We start from the raw sequence: 12,737 nt of genomic DNA, 5'->3' as shown, positions 1-12,737 counted from the left end.
AGTTCAGAACAATGAATCACTTGAGGGCAAGTGATTTCTCAAGGAGGGGCGATTGTCATGACCCAGGAATACATGGACGGCTGAGATGCTTCAATACCCTTTCATCGCTGGATCAACGGTCGACATCGTTCTTCTTCGTTTTCCCTGCCTTCGACTGTTAAAACGTTTTACCGCGCTTTTACCCGGTTAAGTTCCACTGTGAACCAGCTCATCTTCTTGTTCATTAGCTTAATTCCGAGATTGGTTTAGCTTAATTCAGTGATTAGCGAATATATATAGCTGGAGACACCCTGGTGTGGAAAAACTCAATTTGTATTCTGTTACACCAAAACTGAATGGGAGAAAACATGAGGGATCGGCCTGGTGCCTGAGGGCGAATCTCCCAAATCCTTGCTGTTCTTCGATTTGATTCGACTTTTCTCCCTCGATTCGTGACAGCAGCACAGAGGACTCGCGAGCCGACCGAACAAGGCGAGCGTAGAAAGATGCGAGTCGATCGAACGCTACGTGGAGTTCTATGCTGCTCGGGCGTGACCCAAAGGGCAATTTTGCCATTTCGTTTTGAGGTCTGGAGAAAAAAGAACAAGAAAATATCCTTTCAACCAACAATATAACAGTGTTAAATTTCAGAATGTTGTAATCTTTTAATGGTATTTTACAGAGTGAAGTTCTTTCGGTGGTATTTTTCGAAAGACATGATCTTTCAGTGCTACAGAATGAATTTTCCCTATATATATAGCCTATAGTGAGGGAATTCTGGATCATTTGCAACTTATGAATTTTCTAGGAATTTGTAACAAATTATATAACTCCTACAGGTAGCAAATTTCAAAGCAATGAAGCAACATAACATTCTTCTTGTAAGCCAGCCATAAGAAGCGGATGCAACGACGAAAATGAAGAAACATTGTGGGGTGAGATCGTCGTCAGTTCAATGCAAGTAACAGCTGAAGCTATGCTGATGCTGTAAATTTGAAGTTGTTAAAAAGTAGTGCAAAGCAAAAAATATGGAAGTTCAATAGGGTGAATTGATGATTGTGATAATGGAAGGCTATATTTCATATATTCAGACAACTAACGTCCAGTACGAGATCAAGCAGATAATCTGCATGGAAACAAGAACACCTATTACAAACGAGGTGTATTTCAGTTTCAGCTCCACTGCTTTGACCTTTGTACAGATAATTTAGCCTCTTCACCTAAAATATAGGAGCATCAGATTATGGTTTGATGTCTCTAACCCGTATTTGTTAGTAGCATGAATAAGAGGTAGAACTCCAGACAACAATTATACTAAATTTACAATACAGAAAAAATGGGTAGCGCATGTTGTCAAGCATGCCAAATAACAACGATGGGTCAACAGAGCATAGATGCTTAGCGCCCTCACATCAATGATATTGTCACCGTATACATTCCTTCTCCAAAATATAGTTAATGGCATCTTCAACAGTATCAACAACCTGCAAGGCAGACACAAGTTTAATCAACAGCAAGCAAATATATGAAAGGGAATTCACGAGAATGGATTGTCAATGCTTCTGCATTCATCCTAGATATTCCATCGTGCATCAGATAAAGTGTTTGGTCAACAAATTTCAGCTAAGCAAGCAACCTGCCATAATAGCATGTGGAAAGAACCACAATCCAAAACCCACAATTTTAATGCCCATGAAGGCACAGAAACGATATTAAAGAAACATTAGTTGCTAGTGAAACATGAATATAACATATTTTGTAACGAAAAAAATACAAGACTACCTATGAGGAACTAGGTAATTTTTTTGTTAAGAAAAAAAAGGCATCCAAATTTTGAGCCGAAGATGTCTCGAGCCTGAGTGGTTGGGGCAATGGGGCGTAAGCCCATACCTCACACCAGCTGAACTAGGTTTAGTTCCTAAAACATATTTTCTTGGTAACAATGTTGTGTTGTGGAAGGACTAACAATCTACCAGACATTAATCGAATATTACTCAAACAAAGAGGCACATTTTATTGGTTATTACTCAAGATCCAGTCTCAAGGAGGTCAAAACTCCGAAGTGACTCCCTAGTTGTGTAAGCTGCTCTACTAATGAGAATGCCAAAGAAGATAACAGAATTACACAAAGACAATGGGGTTCAGTGAAAGATGAGCAAATTGCTTATGGTTATTCAAAATTTAAGACTGAAACTACTATCACGTAATACATATATTTTCTTGACAAACATGTGTTATCAGATGATTTAACATTCACAGCGTGGAACCAAAAAATCAATAATAATAAAACATACCAAATCAGCAAGAAACTGTGGATCGTTATCCTTTCCCCTAAAAACACCTGTCCTTGTAAGAACAGACGACCAAGGGTGGCCAGCCTGCAATGGAAACAATGGACTACTTGCTCATAACTGCTTTCAATGTAATAAAAGGGCAACATAGAAAAAGGAAGATATTGAAAGTGGATGATATGCTATTCAAACAGGTAATGATGTCTTCCAATGTATCAGGTAACCAATTTTTTGCTGGATTACATGCCAACTGTTCTTATAAGTTCTAATAATAGGCTATGTGGATGTACCATCTAAGGAAAGAGATCACTGAAAGCTGTGCAACTTCCTCACACCACCAACCACTCCATGCAGTGAATAGTGTTTTTTTAAGAAATGGTCAAAGGTATCAGAGGCTAACCTTCAAAGCTCCATTGATATCAACTTTGGGATTATCACCAATCATGTAGATAGTTGAGAACTGGGAATCTTTTACTTCCTTTGATGTCTGTGAATTTGGATACATACTCATAACAAGTTTTTCAAGTATGTTCGCTGCATTCTTGAACACAAATGGATTCGGCTTCCCGTAAGATGTATACTTCAGTGGATTATCATTTACTCTGCAGTTGAAGTGAGCAGAAAATAAATAAGCATGACACACATCCATGCTGAGAAATTAGAACTTTAGAAGTACAATATCTCATAAACCATAATAATGGCTTACTGATTGAAGATGCTTTCCAGTGCTATTCTGAAGGCACCCATTCCAAGCCGCTCAGAAGGAAATGCAGCCTGCCATAGGAGCTCAAAACGAAGTTTTTTTAAGTGCTAATGGTTATGTTACATATGAATGCATGGAATCTGGATGACAATAAGAGAAATCGTGGCCTGCAGTTCACAGTGTTGCTCCGTTACTGATACGTCGTATTACCTGGTATTCAAGATCATCAGCTGCAAAATACAAAGGAGGTTGGTCCCCTTTTTCACTTCCAGGAAGTCCACCAGTTGACAAAATGTCACAAAGTACCTTTCATGTATAAATAAAAAATGTCAGATTGTGAAACTTATGTATGCCAATCTCTTCAACAAAAAAAGAAAATAATCATAAGCCTGATATGATTGTTCAGATATGCTTATAAGCGAGGATGTTTGTAGATCATGAATTTAACATTTTCTACGAAAATGAAATAAATGCAGCCCGGAAGATTTTACACTACTGAAACACAGGCACGACAAGAGTACCTGCAGATCTCTTCCCCAGTCGACAGGATCACTGACAACAAACACTCCTTTAACTCGCTCTGTATAAACATTGTATGATGTGTGCACTTTGGCAGACATGTTACTGTCTGTTTGCCCAACTTTCCAAGTCTTGAAAGGAGCTAGGGGGTCAATATCTCTAAAATATGATGAATATTCATCTATGGATAGAACCTTTCTGCATATACAGAGAACTCATGAGAAATCCACACAATAAATTTGACCTATGATCATAATAGCAACACGAAGGATTACCTAAATCCATACTCAGACATCACTACTGCAGGCTCTCCTTTTCCAACAGCAACAATAAGGTCATTTTCAAAACTGCAGTGACCGGAAAAGGGGGGTTCCATTCAGGTGCTCACACGTCCATGAAAAAAAACTAGAATATTGATAGCAAATCACAAAGACATCTATACATTCTACAGGACAAAATTTGAAGGCAACTTATGTACTTTAATGGCATACCTATGCACCAGCTCTCTGTAAGGAGAATGGCCATGCACGACCTGCACCATCAGAAATTTTCATAGACCGAAATTTAACATAGTTTCTAGCTTAAAATATAATGAAAAAGGATGCAATCCTTTTCTTTCCATAATCTTTAAGGGTTTATTTGTTAGATTGAAGGTCCACTGCTGTGAGTGACTGTACATAAGCAATGACTCATGAGTATAGTAGAAGTACCTGTGCTGGAGAAATATTAACCCCTAAAAGTTCACTTAGCTCAAGAGCCCTTCTGTGTTCTGGAACTCCTCCTCCTGCCAACAAATTGGCAAACCTTAATAATCTCAATAAAAACTTCAGTAACATAATTGGAAAGTCGCAAGCACCACAATTTCTTTGTACAACCCTGATTTGTGATGACCATGTAAATGGTGCAAAAGAACTAACAATTCAATAGAGTGCTGAGTTAACAACTATCCCCAACAATAAACAACAACAACAACAATAACAAAGCCTTTCAGTCCCAAACAAGTTGGGGTAGGCTAGAGATGAAACCCATAAGATCTTGCAAGTCTAGTCATGGCTCTGGCACGTGGATAGCTAACTTCCACGCACCCCTGTCCATGGCTAGTTCTTTGGTGATATTCCAGTCTTTCAGATCCCTCTTTACAGACTCCTCCCATGTCAAGTTTGGTCTACCTCGACCTCTCTTGACATTATCTGCACGCTTTATTCTTCCGCTATGTACAGGCGCTTCTGAGGGCCTGCGTTGTATATGCCCAAACCATCTCAAACGATGTTGGACAAGCTTCTCTTCAATTGGTGCTACACCAACTCTATCACATATGTCATCATTCCGAACCCGATCCTTTCTTGTGTGGCCACACATCCATCTCAGCATGCGCATCTCCGCTACACTCAACCGTTGGACATGTTGCCTTTTAGTTGACCAACATTCTGCGCCATACAACATCGCAGGTCTAATTGCCGTCCTATAGAACCTGCCTTTTAGCTTCTGTGGTACCCTCTTGTCGCAGAGGACGCCGGAAGCTTGGCGCCACTTCATCCACCCGGCTTTGATTCGATGGCTCACATCTTCATTGATTTCACCATCCTTCTGCAGCATCGACCCCAAATATCGAAAGATATCCTTCTGAGGTATCACCTGCCCGTCAAGGCAAACCTCATCCTCCTCGTGCCTAGTAGTACTAAAATCGCACCTCATGTACTCAGTTTTAGTTCTACTAAGCCTAACACCCTTCGACTCCAGGGTCTGTCTCCACAGCTCCAACTTTCCATTTACCCCCGTCTGACTATCGTCGACTAGCACCACATCATCTGCAAAGAGCATACACCATGGGATATCACCTTGTATATCCCTTGTGACCTCATCCATCACCAAAGCAAAAAGATAAGGGCTCAAAGCTGACCCTTGGTGCAGTCCTATTCTAATTGGAAAATCATTGGTGTCACCATCGCTTGTCCGAACACTTGTCACAACATTATCGTACATATCCTTGATAAAGGTAATATACTTTGTTGGGACTTTGTGCTTCTCCAAGGCCCACCACATAAACATTTGATAATAATTCTTTCCATACCGAGATTGCCTCTTAGCCATCTAGATAGTTCAATTTTATTCAAGAATAACCAAAATGCACAAGTTTGGCAAGTTTTTTCATGGTGACTCGGCAGTCTAGTTCAGAATAAAATCCTCAAGTGAGTTAGCCCCAAAGTACAGTATGTATTAAAGAACGTACACATTGAATACGTTGTTTGAACTACAGAAGGAATTAGGGTGTAAGGAATAGTTAAGCCAAGATTTTGCTCATGTTAAGAAAAACAAGCCTGAAATGAATTTGATCGAAATGGAAGAAGTATTCCATTGCTCTCTGACGGAATTAATATGCGATAATGAGAGCAAAACAGGAACGCGCAAATGACACAGTAAACCACTCACCGTTAGTCAAAAACAGAAACGGAATCTTCAGGGTACCTGAAAAGGGCAAAGAATAATGGTCCATAAGCTAGAGGCCTAACATTGAAATAGCAACAATGGCAGCAGGAATTACTAGCACAAGTTTGTGCTTGTTTCAATAATGAGATATTGACGCAACCTAAAAATTCAATGTTAGCTTCAAAAACGATGTATATCATGTAATCCACACGACACCACGCCCGAAAGAATCATAGAAGCCTAATGCCTAGAAACCGTTCGACGAAATGTTCGAAAGACACGAATGCGGCAAGCATGGCCGCTCGTCCACTACGCCGGTACAAATACAGCAATGAGACACTCTCCGTGTCCGTCTGATGCCTACAAGCTGCTTCAACGGATTGCAGGAGAGCACGAGAAGCGCGAAGGTACTACCGTCTTCGGAGTAGAGGCGGCGAATGGCCCGCGGGGAGCCCCCGATCGGGCTGCGGCCGCGCAGGATGACCCCGTCAATGTCGAATGCGATGCCGAAGGACGGCCTCGCCGGTGCCGGCGCGGAGTGGGAAAAACGCTGGGCGAGATCCGACGGCCGACGGCGCTGCGCGGCCTGGAGCTCCGCCCGCGCACGCGCCGCGCGGGTCAGCGCGATGCGGAAGCCCCTCATGCCGCGCCGCCGTGCTCTACTGAAGTAGTGCTTTACGGCCTTCGGCTTCCCAGCGAATGCGAAGGCCGAGTCGAGGCGAGTGCCTCTGCCTCCGGCGAGGCGTCGTTCGTCGGGCGTGTGCGTGGCGGCGGGCGAGTTTCTATATTAGTTTTTCTCCTGTCGCTGACGTCTGGGCCACACCTTGTGCAGAACAAACGCGAACCAGGACCCCGCACAACCGCACTCTTCTTCCCAAGGCTCACGGACCCCGCGCGGCGACAGCCGCATAACCGCACCCTGGTCACGGAAACCCCACGTAACTACCGCCCGAGCTCGCCGCCGCTGCCCTGCCAGCAGAAGCCCAGTGCCCACCGCATGGCCGCGCGCGCGCTGCACGCCATGCCGCACGCCGCCGCCAGCGCCAGCCCGCGACCGGCCGCGGCGCCCCTAGCCCCACCACCGACCGCCCCGTGCCTCCACGCGAGGGGCCCGCGCGGCTTCCAGCAGCCCGCACGGCGGGTCCGCCTCCTCCGCCCTGCCGCCGCGGCCGCCAAGTCCGAGGCCATCGGTATCGCATCCTCCTCCGTCTCACCAGTCGCTTCGAGACTTCTATAGAGCAGCTCCCACGCTGACAAAGTATGTTGGGCGCGATTCGCAGGGAGCACCGCGGAGGCCCCGGCGGTGGAGGGGCTCACGAGGAAGCTTCAGGGGGTCGAGGTGTTTGACCTGAGCGGTAAGGCCGTGCCCATCGTTGATCTATGGAAGGACAGGAAGGCCGTGGTTGCATTTGCCCGCCATTTCGGGTCGGTTTGCTGTTTCTGCCGGAATCATGTTTGTCATTCTGGGCAATTGGTGTGCTGAGATGCTTCTACTGGTTGTTTGCAGGTGCGTGCTGTGCCGGAAGAGAGCCGACCTTCTCGCGTCGAAACAGGTTTCGTAGCTGATTCCTCACTCTGTTTATCTGTAGCCAAAAAGAACAAGTGAACAATCAAATGCTTGAGGCAATGCCGTTTCTTACTTCGCCATTTGCCGAGGTGCAGTAACAAAATATGAAGTCTTTCCCACTTTTTTGTGCCGAGAATAATACCAGCTCTGCTTAGTGGATGTTGAGACGTTAACAACTTTTCTCGTAAACCTTGTACTTTTTTTACATGATAGATCTTTTTAAGTCATCAAAGGTGGGGGAGTTCTTGCATCCCCTCCGGAAATTAAATTGATCCCTCAAATTTAGCCTTACAAGACCTGGGGAGGACAGATCTGGCTCAAAAGGCTATGTAGTCAGGATTACAAAGGAGAAGGGAGCTAGATATTGAAGAACCATTTTTTTTGTTAATTTCTGTAGTTTGTTGATTTCCCTTGAATTGCAAGTTGGTTTATGTATCTTATAAGGAACAACCCTTTTCAGTTTTGCTGTTTGTAAGTCATCCCATTTTTTTTTTGTTTCTTTAAACAAACAAGCATGAAATCTGCGTATTATATATTCAAAAAAGAGTTAAGCCCAGACGGACAATACACTGTCCCGAAGGGGGAAAGGACCACACACAACACCACCCTAGGAAACACCCTAGGACCACACAAACCACCTGAAAGAATCGCCTAAGAAACCGCTACACAACATGGCAACAAGATCCCAGAAGATGCGACCATCCAAATGTATGAGGGACTCAAGGAGATTTTGCGGAAGCAGCTCCTTAAGGTGATCCGCGCAACCCTCTAATGCATCCTCATTCAGTTTTTCGTCCTTCCCAAAGATTTCCAAACTCTTCAGCACCTTTAAATCAGACTTCTTCATCCTCGATTTGGTTGGACGAGCATTCCTGCATGAGATGATCTTCTGGGATGATGGCTTGATTCATAGGGACTCTAGCTCAGGAGTGACAACCCATCTCAATGGCACCACTAACCTTGTTGATCTTGTCCAAAGAGAGTCCATGATCAACCAACAGTGAAGAAGACGATTGGGAAGCATTTTGGGGACTTCCACTCTACCTGCAAGGGAGGCCTCAAGATGTAGCATTGGTGATTGCTCGAAAGAAAGCTCCCTTTGCTGAAGGCTGCCAGTCGGCTCCTCTAAGGTATGTGCATCAACAGCCAGAAGGGCCTCATCTATATCATCCTCGGTGGGAGCCTCCGATGATGAAGCATCCACCCGAAGATTCTGATCTTTAGTTGGGGAGATCCCCAAGTGAAGCCCCATCTTGTAACTCAATTGAGTTGCAAGGGGCGACCGGAAGCAAAACCGGCTCTAGAAGTTGGTTGGTTGCGTAGGCTATTGAGTGACCCTTCGGAGGCGACGATGCAAGGTTTTTCGTTTCGGTAATGGCATGCGGTGACTCCTTGATCGACTCTGTAGTCCCAACTGAGGATAAGGACCTCAGTGCAGAGGAATCAGCGACAAGTCTTGGCTTGCATATACCTCCACCGTAAGCGTGTTGAGTGGGATATGAAGCTTATCATAAATTGCGTGAGCAACTGCATCCACAGGGATTAACGAACTAAGTCCATCAAAGAACAAAAGCACCATGCATCGATTTGACGGAGGAGATACCATCGTCCTTGAGAGGGCACCATTCCAATAGTTCAAAGCAGGAACAGGCATGCCTTGCTTCAGGAAAGGAAAAGAAGCTTCACTTGGAGACGGTGGCGGTGAGGCGCAAGGCAGCGCTGATGAAGAAGCACTTGACGATGGAGCATTGCACTGTGAGCGGAGGCACAAGGAGGATCGCCCCGAGGACAGCCACATGCGCAGTGACCAAAGCCCCAGTAGTGAAGACAACGAAGTGGATTTCAACAAGTTGTCACTCTGTGCGCCGTGTAGAGGCAATTGAAGCACCTATCTATGAGCATCGAAGGAGGTTGAGGGGAAGGTACCAAAAGTGTCAGTGAAGTGCTTCACTGTCGTCCCTTCCTGCAAACTCAAGGCTAGAGCACCTCAAGCCATGGCTTCTGGCTTTGTCCAAATCCTGTCACCGCCATTCAGACCCGGTACCCAACCACAACCTCCACCTGATTCTCGTCGGCAACACTTAGATCCGATCCTCAGTAAAGCAGAGTAGAGTAGCAACAGGACTAGCACCACATCACCGTTTAGGAGGCAGGGGGCCTGGACGGCTTAGGGCTCACAGATCTGGACGGTCGGCGGAGCGGAGAGGTAGAGGTGGATCCTGGATGGGTGATGGAGAAGAGAGCTAGACTGGATGGCCAACGACGTGGTGTGGAGCTAAAGCGAGGAGAACTGGAGAGGGAGAAGCACCTCGTCGCACACCTAGTCACCGGAAAAAGAAGCGCAATCGCCGCTGCCGATGGGGGAACACGCTATCCATCAATATTGGATGGATCTGGGTGTGTTGCCCCGCTACTAGGCTCGCCGGCCGCCCAGGTCTAGGAGAGGAGCCCCGGGTTGAGGTGAAGGCCGATGACCCTCTTTTTTTTGTTAAGTAATATTGATTTTCCTAGACATGGTATTAGCTTCGAGTTAATGCAATGGTTCGGATATGTGACTTATGTTTAAGGAAACAATATGCCACCTTATATAGGCAGGCCTCTCTTTGTTGCCCCGTCTGAATTCTGAATTCTGAACTTATTTCTTGGCTTGCCACTCATGTGCAGGATGTAATGCAAGCTGCTGGAGTTGCTCTTGTTTTAATTGGACCAGGTACTGTTGAACAGGTATTTGTTCATCAACCATAAAAAAATCTTAATATTACATTATGAACTTGGTAGTTGTGAAATGCAAAAGCTAATATGGTGATAGGGATGATATGTTTGTGGTACAGCAAGAGTGATATGTGATTGTCCTTCCTATATGTGCAATATGTGTAGTTCGATTCAAGAGCAAGTTGATATGCAGTTTTCTATGTGAGTCAGTCTGTTTCTTTATTTATTTCGATTGCGATTACTGTGATGAATGGCACTTTCTTGTGACGGGAGCTCAATGAAACTTTAGTTTGCTGAAAGTAAATTGATCCCGGTATAATGTTACTTGAATGTACAACTCTTAAAGATGAGTTACATCTTTACATAGGCTCTGTTTGGTACAGCTCTAGCTCCCGGTTCCACCTCAGATCTGGAGTTTGTAGGCTCAAATAAAGTGGTATAAGTGTCTATTTTTGGTCTAAAATGAAAATAAGATGACTCACTAAAACATCCCCGGTGTGCCCCAGCTCCAACTCCACAAATTCTTGCAGCTAGGGATACCTAGCTCCCCAAACAGACCCATAAAATTCTGCTGATTGATAATTGAATAATTGTTTGATGAACTCCATTTCTATTGTAGATAATCTAACATTTCAGTGCTTAATTACACTGTATTATCTTTTTCTTGATCCAGGCAAAGGCATTTTGTGAGCAAACCAAATTCAAAGGAGGTGTGTTTCTTGAATAACCTCTACTCTAGTTCTTATGACCACCGCGTCTATAACATACAACAAAAAAATACTGATGAAATAAAATGCTAAGAAAATATCTAAATAAACTGTGTACACGTAATACCGCCAATATATAGATCAAGGTGGCAGCAATGAACTTAGTGTATTGTCATATGTGGTTTGGTTTACAAACATGTTCCACCTATCTCCTGAAGGTCATAGACCCTTTTCATTTACAAGTTTGGTTTGGAACTCAGAATCATCCATGTTACACAAGTTGATGATGGGGCTTTTACCATGTCTGGTTGTGGCACTGTGCATTTAACTCCTAATGTAGTAGCAGTAGGGATCGCTGACCTGGGACTGAAATTTTAAATATGGCCATTGTAGAGCACTTCATTACTTTTTTTTTGGAAAAGAAACCAGATACTGATGTAATTCGGGGGCTTCTTCATAGTTGTCCAATAAACTATGTAAAAAGCACATGTCCTTCCAACTTTAGCTGGATCCCTTTTTCATCTTTCATTTTTTTCAAAAATGTATTTTTTTTCCTTACCTTGGTTTCCTAATAGGTATTTAAGTTTGTAAATCTGTGATGATATGCATTCTGATGAATATTTTTTGCCGCAACACTAAACCATTTTTTACTCTGCATAACAAATCTGATAATGTACATTGCAGAAGTATATGCAGACCCAAATCACTCATCATATGACGCTCTTGAATTTGCATTTGGGTTGTTCTCGACCTTTACACCATCGGTAACTCTTACTGGACTTAGTTTCGCATGCTGTGTAGTTTATGTTCCTCAACAAATACATAAACGGTTTTTTCTTCATTTGACAGGCTGGTCTCAAGATAATACAGTTGTACAGGGAGGGATACAGGCAGGACTGGGAACTGTCATTCGAAAAGAACACCAGGACAAAAGGCGGATGGTACGCTTGCATCCTTGTTTTGGTTGCTAGAGCTATTGTCTTTCAAGTTGACTGTTAGAGCTTCTATAATGGTCTTTCTAGCAATTGACCGTGGTGGCCGAATTGAGGTATACATTTTTCTCTATTTTAGGTATCAAGGGGGGCTACTTGTTGCAGGTCCAGGTATCGACAACATCGTGTACATCCACAAGGTCAATACCCCTGATCCGACCATTTTCCATTCAATCATCCGATGCATGCTGAGTACTGAACGTAACTTTTTTTCTGCTATGCTTTTAACAGGACAAAGAAGCCGGAGATGACCCTGACACGCAGGATGTCCTGAGAGCTTGCTGTTCCTAGAACATTAGTGGTAGTCACACCATCTCTTACAGTAAAGTCAGGTTGTAAGTAACCCTAGTCCTCAAGACTCTTGTTCAGTGTGCGTGAACAATTTTTTTTGCGCGGTGAAAGCAAAGCTACGTATATATTTATTTTTAAAAAACGAAACGTATATATCTACTACACGAATCTATAGCATCTGGTATACTCGTTCTGCTTTTCCCTGCATTGTTGGCGCGTGAGATGTTTTTGGATTCAAATAGACACTGCTGTCTCGGTGCTCGACGACGCATTCATCTGCCTGTCCGGCTACTTCCAGGACGTGACGGATTGATCTGATCTGATCTGCCTGTCCTACTATGCGCCCCTTGACGCGCCCAATCAAGCCGCCGAGATCACACTGGCTATTCGTGGTTGTTGTAGTTGCCGCCTCAAGGAGCTCCCACGGCGCGGCGGGCAGCCCGCGGGGTCGCCGTTGATGATCTACGCCGTACGGGTTCCGGGTTCGCGAGGCCTAGCTCGTGCGGCAGGAGGTAGTGGTAGTGCGAGCGGCCAGCCTCAGGCAGTTCT

General features: G+C 44.4%; 2 protein-coding genes across 3 annotated transcripts; one reads left to right on the top strand and one right to left on the bottom strand.

The window, feature by feature from the left end:
• Positions 1-1,028: 1,028 nt before the first annotated feature.
• On the bottom strand, positions 1,029-6,704 carry LOC133916356 (mitochondrial hydrolase YKR070W). Its single transcript, XM_062359990.1, has 11 exons — positions 6,334-6,704; positions 5,923-5,958; positions 4,203-4,276; positions 3,984-4,024; positions 3,768-3,839; positions 3,495-3,690; positions 3,184-3,279; positions 2,977-3,044; positions 2,671-2,872; positions 2,274-2,357; positions 1,029-1,463 (listed from the first exon to the last, which is right to left on the bottom strand). The coding sequence occupies exons 1-11, from the start codon at positions 6,560-6,562 to the stop codon at positions 1,404-1,406; spliced, it is 1,158 nt and encodes a 385-aa protein (XP_062215974.1). The 5' UTR covers positions 6,563-6,704; the 3' UTR covers positions 1,029-1,403.
• Positions 6,705-6,775: 71 nt separating this feature from the next.
• LOC133916357 (thioredoxin-like protein AAED1, chloroplastic) lies at positions 6,776-12,205 on the top strand. 2 transcript variants are annotated; one of them, XM_062359991.1, is made up of 9 exons: positions 6,776-7,109; positions 7,200-7,344; positions 7,427-7,472; positions 10,151-10,210; positions 10,872-10,908; positions 11,590-11,669; positions 11,755-11,846; positions 11,977-12,037; positions 12,129-12,205. In XM_062359991.1, exons 1-9 carry the CDS (start codon positions 6,917-6,919, stop codon positions 12,186-12,188), a joined length of 774 nt encoding a protein of 257 aa, XP_062215975.1. In that variant the 5' UTR covers positions 6,776-6,916; the 3' UTR covers positions 12,189-12,205. The 2 variants fall into 2 exon arrangements, with proteins under 2 accessions (XP_062215975.1, XP_062215977.1); XM_062359993.1 differs by lacking the exon at positions 10,151-10,210.
• Positions 12,206-12,737: the final 532 nt, after the last annotated feature.

This window comes from Phragmites australis, chromosome 4 (assembly GCF_958298935.1).
Source record: "Phragmites australis chromosome 4, lpPhrAust1.1, whole genome shotgun sequence".
In the NCBI taxonomy this organism is placed as follows: Eukaryota; Viridiplantae; Streptophyta; class Magnoliopsida; order Poales; family Poaceae; genus Phragmites; species Phragmites australis.
This window is presented reverse-complemented; position numbering and strand designations above follow the sequence as displayed.